General features: G+C 47.3%; 1 protein-coding gene across 2 annotated transcripts in view; it reads right to left on the bottom strand.

Moving 5' to 3' along the window:
* BLK (BLK proto-oncogene, Src family tyrosine kinase) overlaps positions 1-16,878 on the bottom strand; it is a 45,218-nt gene extending 28,340 nt beyond the window's left edge. Inside the window, exon 1 of one of the 2 annotated variants that reach the window (XM_038133298.1) lies at positions 16,415-16,878. Coding sequence is in view for 1 of the 2 variants with exons in the window: in XM_038133297.1 (XP_037989225.1) it covers positions 7,385-7,464 (80 nt within the window). In the remaining variant the exon portion in view is untranslated. Of the gene's footprint in view, positions 1-7,384; positions 8,849-16,414 lie in introns of those variants that run through there. The other variant, XM_038133297.1, reaches the window with a different exon arrangement.
* Positions 16,879-17,111: the final 233 nt, after the last annotated feature.

Below are 17,111 nucleotides of genomic sequence, written 5' to 3'. Positions count from 1 at the left end.
CTGAATACTCTTAGCTGTGCAGAGACACATCAACTCCTATTTCTGCCAAAATACCTCAAGGTCTGCAGTGATCATGGAGAATCAGGGGCCTCAGGTCCAGGGACACCCCCCAAATGTCAGTCTGGCACTGTCTCTTGGTCGTCTGACTCCAACCAGTGTGTTCAGAAAAGCTCCCAGCCAGCCAGACTCACAAGCAAAAATATTCTAGTAAAAGCAACTTTTTTTTTTTTTTTTGCTTTCTAGCACAGATCTAATATTTCAAAATCTGTGACTCTAAAATGAGGATTCTAATGGAGCCACCACAATATTTTAAGGTTTTTTTTTAATGTCTTCTCCCTTCTGCTTTATTTTTATTATTACTGATAAGGTGTGCAAAATAGAAGGAATTGGTGCAATATTTCAGGATAGCCTGATACCCACTTTCCCCCCCATCCAAACCTTTTTCATCTCTGAGATTTCCTTTGACCTGGGTTTACAGATGGCCCATCCATCTGTCCCCAGGCCACAGCTCCGCTCCAGGCACTGACAGCACAGTTGGAGAGGGAGTTTCACCTATTAAATCAACCAGAGCAGTTCCTGCAGCAATTTCATTTTCATTTGGCAGCCTCCAGGTTGCACCCAGAGCTTGCTCTGCTTAGCAGATCTGGTGGTACAATGGCACATGATTTGTTAGGGGAACTTTTCCTGCTTTTCCATTCTCAACTTCGTGCCAGTATTTCAGACTCAGGACCCTGGGTTTTTTGCCACGAGAGTGGCTTGAATTTTCTTTTTTTTTTTTCTTCTTTTATTTTTTTTTTCCTTCCAGCAGCAGGGAAGAGCAAGGTATCATTTAAAGTCAAGGCTGGATGATGGATAAGTTTCAGCTATCACTCATTACCAACTGTGAAAGACAGAAAATCCACCTACATGTTTGGCATTGATTTGTTGTCCTTGTTACCGTCTCCCTGGAAAATCCTGGGATCTCTGATAAACTCTGCTCCCAAATGAGAGATAATTCATGCAACTGCCATATTTTTGGCAGATTTAGGGAATGTGAGATGCAGCACGAGTCAGCAATTTGCTTTGGCTGCCAGTTGTGTCACAAGGATGATCTTATGGGAGGATTGACAGACCATCTACAGGATCATGCATGCTTCTTTTGGGGTTTTCAGTTGCTCTCTATGTGTGATGGCAACGAAAGATATTTTGGCCATCAAATATTTCCTCCCACACACATCCTCCCTCTCCCCTTCCGCTCTGTGTCAGGCAATGTAATTTGTCCAATCATAAGGACACCAGGTGCTCACATAATTAATGGAAACATAATAAATACATTTTAAAAACAATAATTAATATTATATGTTTGTGGTGGTTTGGGGGCCTGCAAACGAGTATAAAATGCTGTTGGAGATTGGACCCTCTGGACCAACTGATCTTCCAAGAGGGAAGGCAGCTTCTGGATGGCAGGGACACCTGCAGGACATCCAGCCCAAAGATGGGGAACTTTTGGGTGGGTGAGTGAAAGCTCTCAGTTCTGGTCAAATACAGAGATAAATCCTAAAGTAGCTCCATAGGTGCTTTGCAATTGTGAATTCTGCAGGACCAAAGACTGAAAATCTGTACATTTCCAGCTGAACTTGCTTACGTTGCAATGCTTTAATCATAGGCTGTTGACCAAATCTGAGACTAAGTGGAGTGAGCCACACTTAGATTTCTTTGAACAGTTTAGAAAGCGAGGAGGTCTCATGGCTCAGCAGAGGAGCTACGACCTGGTGACACTATAACCACTGCAATAGATGATGGAGCTATTATTTAGATATTTATTGGCAATATTTATTGTATTATCTATAAATCCTATTATAATCATCCACACCATCACTGTGTCTTACTTCTCACCCTGGGCCAAGAATCTTCTTTTAACTATTCTGGTACCCAGTGGCAGCACTGGCAGGGCAGAATGGGAAAGGCCTGGAGGAACATCAACCTCAGCGAGTCCAGCCAGGGGCTTGGGGCCATCCCAGCTCCTCTGGCAGGGTTTGAGAGGAGTGGGGACCACAACTTGACCTGTGAACCCCTGTGGGGACGTTGCAGCCCTTTCTGCACCCTGCTGAGACTGGAAACACCTCTCTGCAGCCTTGCACAGGCTCAGCTTTGTCCCCACGCACGTGTCGGAGATACGGCAGTGCAAAAGCAGCTCAGAGAGGGGAACAACACAGTCCACCTCGAGTCAAGCCTCCCACAAAGGTCACTCGCTCCCACCCACACACAGAAGGGGTTTGAACAGCTCTGGGGATTCACAATGCCTACAACATCCACCAGTCCCTCTCTCCCAGTTGCCTCCAACACCTTCGGCAGCCAACGCCAACCACCCTTTGGGCCAGCTGGTGTTTTACAAAGCCCAGAATAGCCCTGCGGGCAAATATTGCTGGATACAGCGAGCTGCTGGTTCCCATTTCACAGCTGGTGGAATCTTCGATTGGTAAAAAGTAATTTCATTTTCAAAAATAAAGGCGGCTGAGTTGAGAGTGTGTCATGACTATGCGTTTCCCTTCTGATTAATGCTTTTAAAAATTATCTTCACAAGAAAAAACAAATGAGAAAAGCCGCTTAGAGTAGTTCTCCCACCCTTTTTTTACTTTTTTTTCCAGTGGAAAGGAGTGCTGGGGAGAGCACAATAACTCAGAAAATCATAGAAATTTCCTTTTGTGAATTTATAGTATTTCTCATCTAAAAATGTTGGTTTTATTTAATAACGGGGGGGGGGGGGGGGGGGTTTCCTTCAAGCTTCCAAAACAAGTTCTTCTTTTTAAAGTGACCAAAAATCAAAGCAGAACAAGCAGAACAAAAAAGTTTTAAGGCAACACAAAGTTTTTTCCATATCGCTCTTCATCAGGGAGTAATGGGTTTAAACTGAAGGAAGGGAAATTTAGGTCCAATATATGGAAAAAATTCTTCCTGTGAGGGTGGTGAGGGCCTGGCACAGGTTGCCCAGAGAAGCTGTGGCTGCCCCTGGATCCCTGGAAGTGTCCAAGGCCAGGATGGACAGGGCTTGGAGCAACCTGGGATACTGGAAAGGTGTCCCTGCCCATGGCAGGGGGTGGAATGGGATGGTCTTTAAGGTCCCTTCCCACCCAAATCATTCCAGAATTTTATGATTCTATATGCATAAAAACATTTAGCAAAAAACAGCTTCAGAAACAGAACGATTGAATTCTTGGGGTGGTCCTGTGCAGGTCCAGGAGCTGGACTCAATGATCCTTATGGGCCCCTTACAACTCAGGATATTCTACAATTTTATGAGTCCAGCTTAGCTGCTCCTGGGTCATGATTAAAGAATATTAGATGTTTCTGGAAGAGTCAAGCTAAAGAAGCCAATAGACACCAGGACAATGAGCTCTGTGATGCAGCCAGCCCTGAATTTGTGGGACAGACGCGCAGGCCACAGGAACACTGGGTGAACCTCTAAAACAGGCTGGGTGCCCACACTGGAGAATGATGGAATGCAATTTTAGCAGCCTTCATAGGGGTAGTTGAGGTGGCATTTTGGCTACAGAGACGTGGGTGCAGGTTCAAGTGTTTCTGCAGGAAAGAGTCAAAGGGAGCTCTTCAAAGATCATAGAATCACAGAATATCCTAAGTTGGAAGGAACCCACAAGGATCATCAATCCAGCTCCTGGCCAAAGACATCCCAACCATCTCACCCTGTGCATCCCTGAGAGCATTGTCCAAACAGTCCTGGAGCTCTGGCAACCTTGGCCATTCCCTGGGGAGCCTGTTCAGTGCCTGACCACCCTCAGGAGGAAGAATTTTCCTTAATATTCAACCTAAACCTCCCTGGACTCACCTTCACACCATCCCCTCAGGTACTAACATTTCAAATCTTTGCCCGTCTCATTTTCACAATGAGCAGCCCTGCACCACCTACTGCCACTGGCTGCTTTCCTCTACCAGGGCAAAAGAGTTCTAAAGTAATTTCTGATGAGAACCCAGCACCTTCTGCAAGAGGAATGTGGAGGACACTGACAGGCAGCCTTGGGAGTGCATTGGCGGGTATAGGAAAGGAAACAAGACCAAATTGAGTAGAAAAGCAGAAGTCTTGGCTCACCATTTGCCTCAACCCCATGAAACTGCCATGGAAAAACAGGTTAATACCCAAGTAAGGCAATAGAGTTTCACTCTGTGGGCAGCTCCAAAAAAAAAACCCCTAAGCCTACTGAAATCACAAAATGAGCCCCCTTTCCATCCAGATTCTGTGGTGGGTGCAACAAAGTGTTTTGACAGTTCAGCAAGATCAGATATTTTAATTCATTTTAAAACTTATGAATGTCTATTTTTAGAACATATTTTTAAAAACAAATGCGTTCAAAAACCCTTAAAAAAATACTTTGAAAATGCAGATCTAGCCTATTATGAAAGGTTTTAAATGCTGGATTTCTCTTTGCAAGTCCTCTCCTCTCCTGAAAGAATTGCTGAAATCAATTCACTTCAGATGCAATAATTTAAGTATTCCAGATTTGCATTTTTGCATCAGCAAGGAGCAAAAAAGTTCAGTAAAAAAAATTTCCTCTAGTTCTCAGTGCATCACAGATGCATTCAATTTTCTTTCCCCTCAATAAAATAGCTCTTCCGAACATTTCCTGACCTGGCACCCTCGGATTGCTTTGCAAGACACAAAATTGAAGAATTACTGAAGATCTTGATGGATCAGCTCCTTAAATAAGAAGAAAGATTTGCTACTGAAGCAATTTTTGCTGTGACCATTTTCTACCTCTGCTGGGTTTCGGTCAAGTCCTTTTTAGCTCATATTTTAAAATAATTTGCAGCTTCGTTGCTAAGAGGAGGTAAGAAGACAGCTCTGAACCAATGTGCTGTGCTATAAAGAGCACTGAAACTATGAGCAAGGTCTTTCTCAGAGGCAGAAGGTGGAGGCTACAGCCATCCTCTGTGATGTGGTGGCCAAAATCTGGCTGCCCCATCCCTGGAAGTGTTCAAGGCCAGGTCTTGGAGCAACCTGGTTTAGTGGAGGGTTGGCCTGCCCATGTCTTTAAGGTCCCTTCCAATCCAAGCCAAGCCATTCTGTGATTCCATGATTCCAGCACGGCAGGAAGTCCCCGTGAAGAGCTGGAGAGCCCAGAGCGAGAAGCATCCTGGTTCTTGCTGGGGAGTGAAGCAGATGCGGGGTTTCCGTGCTGCATCCTCACTGGAGAACTGGGAATGTCCTACTGGCAGTGTTCAGGCCCCATTCCAGTCCTGATCTTTGATGGATACCAGGTTGTATTTGTGCAATGAGGACTCTGCCAAACACTCTGGTTCATGTCAAAGGTCCTTGAAGGGAAGGTGAAGAACCCCCAGGAGCAGCTGGGCTCTCTCGCTGAGGTGAGGTGCTGTTGTAGGGGCTGATCCATCATAAAATTTCACACACCCAAAGAACCCCAAAGCAGCTGCAGCTGCCTCCTTCTCAAGGCCCCATCCTCCTCCTTCACCATTCCAGTGCATCCCATCTCCCTGGCTTGAATTCTGTCCAGGCCCTATTCTTGAGCACAGCCAGTGTGGCCAAATTGCCTTGGAAATATCAGTTCCCTGGCAGCCCAGGGCAGATGAACAAATCCGGGAGCTTTGTGGTCCTGTGATTTATCCAAAAGTGAGGGGTACACATTTCAGGAAAGAGACTGAAGCCCACTGGCTTATTTTAGGATCTCCTGTTACAATCCATGCCAGCTTTCATTTCTATTACAATTTATATCTGCCCTAAATCTACCATTTCTCTTAGGCCATGATTTGCAGGTGAGCCTGGCCCAAGCAAGCGGACCAAGCAAAAAAATCCGTCTGTTCCATGCCTTTCTGAAGAGCTGGGACAATCTCTGGGAGAAGGCTGTGTGAGGCTGGGGGGCTGTGGGAGCGCACAGATTTCCAGAACTTTGAGTTTAAGCAGACGCAGAAAGTCTTTTGACAGGGAATAAAAAAAAAAATAAAGAGAAGAAGATAATAAAAGCTTCTTGCTCATTCCAGAAGAAGAAAATAGCCTCCTGTTGCCAGAGCGGTCATTCCCTAATCAAAACATCTGTCTGGAGGAAAAATGTCTGCTTACATTGAGCTTTGCATCCCGCTGGAAGCCAACGGATGCTCGGCTGGGCTGCAGGAGGCTGCAGGCCAGGAAACAGAGCCAGGGAGCAGGGTCTTGGAGAGAGGAAAAACAGGAGGGCAGACTGCTTATCCCACCTCCCTTCATGCTTCCCTCATGAGCTCAGCCCATGCAGCAAGGTGGGATGTCTGCTGGGAATGTCTCTGCAGGACTCAGGGGCAGTGGGATACACTGGAGTGGGCAAGGAGGAGGATGGGTCCAGGAGAATGAGGCACATCCCTCTGGGTGCCTGCAGCCAGTCTGGTGTTCTTCAGGTGGGACAGGTTTTATGACAAAACTACACCGTATAACTGCACTTCCTGCAGAGCCCGGAATTTCAATCCAAATTTCAACTCAAACCTCTCTCTGCCCAATGTGGGTGTGGGCCAAATTGTGGATGCGTCCTGGGTGAGTTGGGGCACAGGAGGGAGATGTCCCCTCTGCAGGCCACCCCTATCTGACATCCAAACCCTATGGAAGTGGGCACAGGCCATGGCCTCATGGCCAGAATCCCTGATGCTCCATTCCACGGCACGTGGAGGACACATCACAGGAATCTGTAGCGATGTGGGGAGGTCCTGGCCCTCTCAGCCCAGAGAACATGAGGAGATGGATGGGCTCCACACCTTTGTATGTGGCCACCCAAACTGGGAAAGGCCCTTCCTGGAGGCCCAGCATCCCAGAGGATGACTTTTCCTAGGAACAAGACAGCATTTTATAGGACCAGGAGGAGAAATTAACCTGGTGGCAGGCTGGTGCTCAGGAATTCAATTCCTTTGATTGTGTCTCAGAAGGAATGATGCTCCCTCCCACCACACTCAGCTGAGGCAAAGGGCGATAGGGAAGGATGTACATCTCCAATTCCCCACCTAAACACCTCCAGCTGAGTGTCAGGAATAGCAATGGGATGCCAAAGCACTTCCCTACTCATCAGAAGCCGTGTCCAGCTCCTGCCAGCCTTCCCCACACATAAATCCTGTCTTCCCCTCCAGGCCCTGGGAGAATGGGGGGGGATGGGAGTGCCAGGATGTGCATACCTGGCACTTCTTTCTCCTCCCCTCTTTTTGCAGCAGACCAAGGGAACAGCATCCCTGCAAACCATCCTTCGGTGCCAGATCCAGCAGGAGCTGGGAAGTGCCTCCATCATCTCTTTAACCCACAGTTTGTGGGGAGAAGAAATAGGACAAGGAGGATCAGGAGGGTGGATGAAGACTGAGAAAAACCTGCTGTGCCTCTTCCCACCCTCAGGGGAACGTGGATGGGGGTGGGATGTTCCCGACTTGCCTGCTTCCCACGCTGCTGCTCCTGGGGACACGATCCGAGGATGTACGAGCCGCTGGTCGGACCCATGACGGATGCTCCATGGGGCTGAAGGCCCTTCCCAAATTTTTCTTTCAGAGGCCTCTGGCTTCCACTACATCCACACCATCCATGAGACCAACAGCTTTACACCCCCGGACCACAGGAGCAGCCTGGTTTTGCAAACGCTTTTAATGGGATTTCTTTTTTTAATCAGGTCTTTGTGTCAGAACTGACTCTTTTCTCCCCCCCTAAGGATTCTTTGCTCTATTTTGCTTGTAAAAATGATCACCTGGGAGGGGGTGGGAGTTGCACTTCCCTGACAACTTGGCCAATGAAAATAACAATGAGGAAGGCGAGAAACACAAAGCAAATCCAGACACAAATCCCAGCAAATGCCACAGGCTATTAACAGCTGTCGTTAAAGGCAGTGAAAATGACTGTGAATGGATTGTTCTTCCACTATGCAAACCACCAAATTTTAGGAAACAACCCAACAAACTGGCTTTGCAATGATCTTTCCTTTCTGTCACTATAAAAAGACCTTTTACTGATGAAACACATCTTTTTCCAGCCAGCCCCATCCCTCTATGAACCTACTCGACCGTAGCAGCATGGTCTAACGAATTAAGACCTGGTCAGGGACTTGTGGGTGGCTCTGAGGAAGTGACTTTCTCACTTTGCCTCAGCATGTTCTATTGAGAGACTGAAACTCTGTCCTGGGAGATAAATGTTGTATAAGAAGTAGGATTTGTTTCTACAGAGGCTTCCCATGGTGGATGTGTAATGAGCTGGCTCCTCTGCGGTATTTTCAGCATAATTTTTTAAGCTGTTGCAAACACGAGGCCCCCAAAAACCACCGTGTACACCTCTGTGGGTAACTGCATGGCGTCATCTTTGCGTTGTAAGCGGCAGCAGGAGGGAAAAGGACGCTTGGTGTCAGCCAGCTGGAGGCTGGGATGACCTCACATCATTTACACTTCAGCTGCCCCCACTGAGCAGGACAAACATGAGCCAGCATCTGCCGCGAGTGATGCACAAGCTAAAGGTCACCCCTCGCTGGTGATGTTGTTTGCAGGAGGAAAAGCTTTGCGGGGCAGATCTGAGCTGAGGTCATGGCAGAAGACCTTTTACAGCCGCTGCAGGACACAAGAACAACAAGAGGGTGGCTGAGGACACAATGATGTGTGAGGTGGGGGCAGCTGCTCCAGGGTGCACGGGGCTGGTGCCCCTTCTGGAAACATGGGATGGGAAGCAGCCTTGGCTCAGCAGCTGTGCTCCTATCAGAGGAAGACAACCCCATGGAGGGCTGCAAGGCTGTCTGGGCCATACACAGGGGTCTGCAAGTCCTTAGGGGGGTCACACTGAGTCCATCACCCTGGAAGGTCAGCACAGAATCTCAGAATCTCTAAACCTCAGAATCCCAGAATCCCAGAATCCTAGAATCCCAGAATCCCAGAATAGTTTGGGATTGGAAGAGGCCTCTGGAGATGACTCAGTCCAACCCTCTTGCTAAGGCAGGATGACCTGCATCATGTGGCATGACCAGGTGGGTTTGGAATGTCTCCAAAGAAGAAACTCCACGCCCTCCTGGGCAGCTGTTTCAGTGCTCTGACACCCTCAACATAAAGAATTGCTTCATCATGGTTGAGGTGGAACTTCTTGCGGTTTATTTTATGTCCATTTCTGTTCATCCTGTGGCTGGGCACCACTGAAAAGAGCCTGGCACCATCCTCTGACACCTTCCAAGCCTGGTTGACACTGAAAACAACCAGGACAGACACCCAGCCCAGCAGGCCTCAGCCAGGTGTGCCTGCTCTTAGACACACAGAAATGAGGAAGCCCTTGCAGATTTGCCAAACTTCCCCCTTGCCAATTCCCATTTTCCCTTCCTGATTCTCATCCAGCTAAGGGCAGGGGATGGAGGTGGAGCTCCTCAGGTTTGGGGTTAGGAAAGAAGAGGGCAGTGTCAGGTTAGGGGGAGTGCTTTGAGCTTTAGGACAGGGCTTCAGCATTTGGTGGGCGACCTCTCTTTGCTAAATGAGCTTCACTTCCTATCCCTATGAAAAGGGAAGTTGCTCTTTTAGAAAGCTGCTGTCATCCACCACTGAGGTGGGAAGGAGGAGCTACCACGAGGTGCAGCAAAGGCTGAGCACTGCTGTAGTGTCTGCCAAGTCATCCTGGGAACAGGGTGACAGCGTGGCAGCTCCAGAGAGAAACCTGCTTCTGATCTGACACACATTCCCACTGCTGACAGAGGGGAAACCCAGCAGCTGCAGCCGCCTGCTGCAGAGGCTCTCCCAGTGACGGCCGCAGTTCAAGCAGCTCTAAAGCAAGAATTAAAAATAAAAACGATTGGGTATGGTGTGGTTTGTCTACTGCATCCCAGGGAGGTTTTTCTGGTATCTAAGGTATCCTGTGTGTCACCTGGAGCACATCCCTTCATGCTTGGGCCTCCTCTGTTTCCTCATCCTGGGGATCTTATAGCCATGAGATGGAGTCCAGGAGCCCAGACAATTTGCTTCCTCAGCCCAGGGATGTCCTCTGAAAGCAGCTGGAGGGGGAACCCTGAGAAAGCTTGTGAAAAAGGGCACTAAAAAGGGGAAAAGTCTCTCATTTGCAGCTCCCAGTCGCTCCAGATGGGCTCCATCTGTCCCTGTTCCCCCAACCAGAAAGGACAGGCTGTGATCTCACCCAGCCAAGCAGGGTCCTTCTGGTGGTGGCTTCCACCCTGTTTTCATACGTCAGCCCCCAGATGTTCTCCAGTGTCTTTGCAGGCCCTGACACGAGTGTGAAAACATGGAGTGTTAGAATCACAAAACAATTTGGGTTGGAAGGGACCATAAAGGTCATCCAGTGCCACTCCCTGCCATGGGCAGGGATGCCTTCCACTATCCCAGGTTGCTCCAAGCCCTGTCCATCCTGGCCTTCAACACTTCCAGGGATCCAGGGGCAGCCACAGCTTCTCTGGGCACCTTGTGCCAGGGCCTCCCCACAATCACAGGGAAGAATTTCTCCCTAATATCCAATCTAAACTTACTCTCTGTCAGTTTGAAGCCATTCCTGGGAAAGCCTCCCTGCAGATGACCCCACAGCCCACCAGGATGACCCCAGAACCAGACTTTGCAATGGTGGCCCCTGCATGGCCTCCTTGTGCAGCAGTGCCCATCCCATGGCATTTTATCCATTTCACACTGAACCAAAGGCATTCTTGTTGAGGTTTCTGCTGCAGAAGCAACTCCAGCTTTGAACTGAGCCCACTGAGAGGATGAAGGTACCTCTGCTTTCCCAGCTGCTCCAGGACTGCTTCCCCATCCTGCTGCTGCAAAAGCTGGGCAGCTCATTTCCTCTAGACTTTGTTTTCATGGGTTGGCCAAGCTTTTCTCTTCCTTTTTAGGAATGAGTAGTCTCCTTTACCATCAGAACCTCCCTGTTCCCACTCCTCTAGCAGATGAACAGCTAATTTACAGTGTCCTGCTGCTCTTGGAAGATGCTGATGTATTACAACCAACCCACTAGGCTCCATTTTGAGAGTTCATTTTCAGAGCTCTCCGAGGACTTTTTGAACTCTGAGGCAGCATCTCAACTACTAAAACAGGCAATATTGGGGTTCCACTCCCTCTTAAAAATTTGGTGGCTGCATCCAAACCCCTGGTGACCCTCATTCTTCAGGAGCTGTGGTGGCTTCTGGATTATATTTATCCATGTTTATTTATTATGTTTATTTAAAGTCTATCCTGATTTCACCAGGCCTCCTGTTGGATCTCTACTTTGCAAGAGATAGGCTGTCCCTTTTTTCCTGATTTGAAGGAAAACAGAGGATTTTCCTTGATCCCATCCCTGTGTTTGGGATAACACTCAGACACAGGCACCAGGTACCCTTCACCACCCTGAATGCACGGTGAAGATGGGCTCCCTCTTGTTTCACTGCCATTATTTATTATTAAAACCCATTGGTTTTGCAGGGATATCTCCGTGGACTGGGACTAAAACGAAGGTTTTGCTTGATGGCAGCTGGGAGACATTCTGCTAGTAATTGCCACAAACAGATTTTGTCTGGATCTTGTGAGGAAAAGCCTTTTTGGACAGAGAAAGTGACTCCTGCCTAGGCCAGTCCTCCCTGCCAAGCCTGTCCTACACTCACAACATGACTATTCTTGACTACTTGCAGCAGCCAAGACCTTGTCTCAATATTATTTCCTTTCTGATGTTCGTAAAGAAAGAAGGAACCCATTACTTTTTAATCCCTTACCCAAAATTAGAAGATTAACTCGATTTTCAGAATTAAAATAATATCAAAACATCCTTATGGTGCTCAAAGGAGACAGAAATGTGACAGAACAAAGCCAAACCTCACAACCAGGTTTGTTACAGAAAGTCATTATTTATGGCACTGGATTGATGGGGCTGATCCACTCTCAGGTTACCTCACATTTGATCTGGCCTGAATTTATTGCCTCAGAGCTGGAAGAAAACTTATTTCCTAAAGTTTCTTGCTTTGCCAGTGCCCATCCTCTGCCTGGCACCAGCAGTACTCCACTAAAACAACCAGTATTTCTTCTCACCTGGTTAGGACCAGTCTTGTACAGAGTCCCACATTCACAATTCCCTTCCACTCACAGTTATTATTCCTTGGCAGACCACTCACTGACTTTTAGAATGCTTTTTCCGACTTTTTCACCGCAATTGTCAGGGGAAAGAAAAGCATTCCCTGGGAAACCACCACCTTTCAAAAGGTTCTGTCGCACAAACGGCACGAATATTGGCACCTTTCACTGGAAAAAAAGAATAATAATTGTGCAAGTCTGCTGCATTAATGTCTCAAGCAGCTGTGCTCTTTTTCCTCTGCTTCTAAAATGGTCAAGGCCAAATATGCAAGAGACAGCCAGGAAAAAACGTTGAGATAAAAGTAAATTTAAAGCTTTTCTATCAATTTCTCTGCCTGCTTAGATTGGCATCGCTTCTCCCCCTTTTCATCATGCATTACAGGTGACGCCTTGATTTTTCCACAGGTCGAATTTAACCTCTATTCAAAGCCCACTTCTCAATCATCATCCTCCCACAGACACATTTTGAGAGGTTCTGCCCCAAATTTCATGGTCCCAAGTCATTCACATAACCTTGGATGCCACCAAGGCTCAGGTGTTGGGCAAGGAGCTGTCTGGGCTGAAAGAATTCCAGCAGTTCCTCTGCACCAGGCATTTTGTTATGTTTTTTCTTTCCCACCCCAGGTTTCACGGAGAAGAGAGACTGTCCATAATTGAGGAAACATCATCCTGTAGTAAGCTGGGACCACGGGGACCTGGGCACGGGGCAAACACCTCTTTTGCTTCTTAACTGTAAGGTCCTTTTATCAAGTGACAAAGAGTTTTTCACCCAACCTTCATCCACCAAAACCATTCCTGATTCTGCCATCACCAAGGCAGACCAGACATCCTGGACACTGAGTAATTTTTCATTCTTCTCCACTCGTTAAGTAGCAAAGAATTCATTTGTGAACCATGTGTTTATTATTTCTGCTGTGTCTCCTCCGTGCCTGACACGCAGGACCCCAGGGGTGCTGCTCGCTGCTTTTTGATCAGTAACACATTCCACGGCTTCCAGAGGAGCAGAAATCGTCAGTGAGATTGGGTCAAATTTGGAAAACTACTTCATACATATGTAAGTAAATAAATAAAGAGGGGGAATACAGGGGGATGATTTTGAAAAGCGCATTTCAGTGCCGAAGCCACGTGTATTCCACGGGGTGGAAATGTAGGACTGCCACCATGAAGGTCGTTAATCTCAGAGACCCCCTAACTTGTACTTCAAAGCTTTCAGTGATGGAAATTCCCACTGCTTCCTATCAGTCTATCCCAGCCCTCCAATTCCCATAGCCTTAAAATGACTTTCTAACGACCACCACTAATTTCCTTCCCTGAAAGACTCACAACTGCCTGTCCTGACCATGGTGGATGTCCCAGCCCTGGAAGTGTCCAAGGCCAGGTTGGACATGGCTTGGAAAAACCTGGGATGGTAGAAAGTGTCCCTGCCCATGACAGGGGGTTGGAATGAGCTGACCCTTAAGGTTCCTTTCCAACACAAACCATTCCATGATCCCATGGTGGACTGCAAGTTTATTGCCTCCCTCTTTGCTGTGTTTCCAGCAAATGAAGCACCATCATTTCTTGCAGTAATTCCACGCAGTTCACACTTCCCACACCTTTGCTCAACCGTATCCCTCTCCTGCAGGCATTTATCACTGGGTTTGGAAGTTTGAATAGGCAAGGCCACAACGTTTTTGAAATTAAAACTGACCAGCATTAACAAAGACAAAATTGCTCTGTAAAACCACAGGAACATTGTTCTCCTGCTTAGTTGCAACTTCTTGGAAAAAATTATAATTGAAACCCATTTTTTTACTTCAACACAAGGAACTGCTGTGGTTTCAGCTTGGTTTTTGGTGGTGGTGGAGATATTTTTGTCTGATTATTGTAATGGATTTAAACCTGGTATGGAAAACAGGCTCACCTGTGAGAGGGAAATGTCTTGTCCAGTATGAAGTATTGGAATTCTGGTTTGCATTCCTATTTATGTTTAAGCAAGAACCGTGACCCTGCACAGCCTGTTTTGTCCAGTGATGTCCAGTGGTGCAACTGCGCCTTCCACAAGCAGTATCAGGACCCTGGGGGCTGTAATTTGTTGCCAAGACCTCTGCAAGGGGGAATTTCATCCTTTTTTACCCCCCCCAGCTACTTCTAATCTTGCAATGTGGAATCAGCCTAATGAAAAAGCTGACTTGCACCACACGGAATTAAGACATGGATGGAAACTTTGGGGCTGGTGAGGATTCCAGCAGGATTTAGCCCTAGGTGCCCTTGAAGATTTTTTTGCCTGTGATAGAACCCCCACAGGAAATGATTGGCCACAAGGGAACTCACCCACATGGAGGCAATGCTTGGTTGCCTCCAGAGGCTCGTGAACCGTGGAGGAGCAGTGAGGAAATTCCTTTTTTTAACACAGATGGAATGGAAAGAATGAGGGGAAGGCAGGATGGCAAATAAAGATGAAGTAACAGCTTGCCCAGGAGCTCCTACTCTGCTCAGCACATCCCTGTGATCCCTGGGAAACCCATCCATGTGAATCCCCCCTTTCCACACCTGCTTTAGATGACAAAAAGCCTGGGCTGTTTCTGAAAATATCCTCAAGGTCATTTTCCGATGCTGACATGCCCATCAAGGTGCCACAGAGAATTAAAGGTTGAAATATGGGTCAGGAAGAAAGCCACAAAGCAGAAATAAAGGAGCTGATAGCTGTGTTTGAAAGGGACACACAGCCCAAATTATGTGGGAATGGGATGCCCATCCTGGGATATTGTGAATTTAGTTAAGAGGAGATGGGAGCACACCATCTAAGCTGAAAGCCCAGAGTATAACAGCATCCCAGAACACTCCACGCTGATTAAATCGAACATGGGAATTTGCTGGAAGAGATGATGAAGAATAATCAGCAGCACTTTTGCAAAATTTTCACTTAAATATGCCTTGGGTGTTTCCTCCTCCGCCAGAAAATTCAGGTTTTGACTTTGCAATCCTCACGGGGCAGTAATAGCCCTGTACTGGCAGAACAAAACAAGAATGGGCCAGAAGGGTTTTTTCACTGACTTGGGTACCAATACAATGAAAAGGCTGCAGGAGGTCTGGGAGAAGAAAGCAGAATATGAACGAGAAACCACAAGCTCTGCAGCCCTCAAATCTTCTGATAAAAAATGACTTAAACCTTGACAGAATGACTGACCAAGCATATTAATGAGGGTGCCTGGGCTGCCCTGCAGCTGTCCTTTTCTTTTTCCTCATTTCCATCTGCCTTCTCCATCTCCAGCACGTCCCCGAGCCGGGACCATGTGCATGTGCTCTGCATGCAGCAGGAACCCTCACTGCTAGTGGTGTCCTGGTTTTGCACTGTTAAAGATTCATAATCAAATAAATATCAGAGCAGCCCATCATGAGAGGCAAGAAATAGCACCAAATCATGAATGGGGTAACTAAAACACTTTGAAGAGCATTCAGTGGGGCATCATTGGCCACAAAGCCCTGAGGAAACACCTGAGGAGGTCTGAGATGCAAATACCCCACAACACAGCAGGTGCTGTTCCCTCTCAAAAGTGCCACAGCAAGCACAGATATCCTGAAATATCCATGCTCCAACTTGGAGCTCTGCAATTTTGAGCCTGACCTAAATTTTTATCAGGAATAAAAGTTATAGGCTTAGTGCAGATCCTGGGAAGTGACCAGGGTACAAGCAGCAAGTCCACTTTTCCTACAGCTCTGCTGGAGGTTTCCAGCTTTGCCAGAAGCTTTGTCTACAACCAGCATTAACTTTGCAGTGGTTTTACCAGCTTCAGTGGAGGAGCTGGTGAAAACAAAATATTGCATCCAGTGAGACCATTTAAACCATCTGTGGGGTGGAAGAAAGCAAAAACTCTCAAAAATCGCAAATGTGCATCTCCACAAATGGAGAATCAAAGATTCGACCCTTCCCTGCACTCTCCACAGCACCCAAAGGTTGCTGTGTTGGAAGCTGAGTACCCAAACTTCCACCTGCCCTCAACTTCAGAACTGGGTCTCCGATTTCACCTTCTCCTGTCACTCTCATTTCCAAGAAATTCAGTTGGATGCAACTCATTCCCTCCTGGCTGTCATCTACTTTCACTATTTTTAAGAGGAAGAAGGTTGGCCTGTGCCTGAGAGAGAACCCACTGGGTGAGCGTCCGACTTGGAGCATCAGTCCCACCTCAGAGCGTTCCCAATTCCAGCACTGGGAAGCTGCCAGAAGGAAAGACAGACCACCCCCCAGTCCTGGTCCACAGCAGAAGTTTGGGTCATTGGACATCCCAGCCTAAAGGCTTTAATAATCACTGGTCCATAGATGGGCCAAATCTTTAAATACCCGAAGGGAATATACCCAGTGGAGCACCAGACAACAAACAGGCAGCAGGAAGGAAGGAAAACTGCTGGAAAAATCATTTTCACTTACCTTGAGAGTCCTGTGTTCAGATTAAATCATATCCCACTCAATCTTAGCTGTCCACCAGAGCTGAAAAACCCCTTCCAGATCATCAGCTTGGGACCATCAGCTCCTTCTGATGAGTTTCAATCCTTGGAGCACGCAGAAAGAGAAAACCCTAATTCTTCTTGTCGTCGTGTGTTGAGTTGCTGTTGGTGGTTTCCTGTTGCCAACAGCTGAATGACAAATGGAGCTTGTTTGTTACACTTAGAGCAGTGGAGGGCTGGCAGTATGACCACACTTCTCACACCCTACTAATATTAGAAGGAGGTCTACCTTAGAAGAACTCACAAAGGCTCCTCAGGCTGTAAGAAGTCTGGTCCTGCTGCAAACAGGGCCCTGAACTGCCTTCATTCATGCTGGGGTGATGTGAAAGTCAGCCCCTGGAGCTTCAGGGTATAAAGCTGGCCTGAAAATGGGAGGAGAAATATGGGTCCAGAGTTGTGAAAATTGGCCCATTCACAGCTCAGAGCACTCTGAGCCAATAGAAGGGGTGGGGTTATTTATTGCGTGCACTTGACTTTCAGAGAGCTTATCACCAGTCAAGTTTGAGTCTGAGAAGTTTCTTTTTTTTGTAATCAGCTGGGTTATGGGGCTGTAACCTCACTCACTTTCCATTTGAGGTTCTGCTTCTGCTTGAGATCTCACCTAAAGGGGCATGTTCTTC

Source organism: Motacilla alba, chromosome 3, assembly GCF_015832195.1.
Source record: "Motacilla alba alba isolate MOTALB_02 chromosome 3, Motacilla_alba_V1.0_pri, whole genome shotgun sequence".
NCBI classification, from domain to species: Eukaryota; Metazoa; Chordata; class Aves; order Passeriformes; family Motacillidae; genus Motacilla; species Motacilla alba.
Note: the sequence above shows the minus strand (reverse complement) of the source record. Positions and strands in the feature narration are given on the sequence as shown.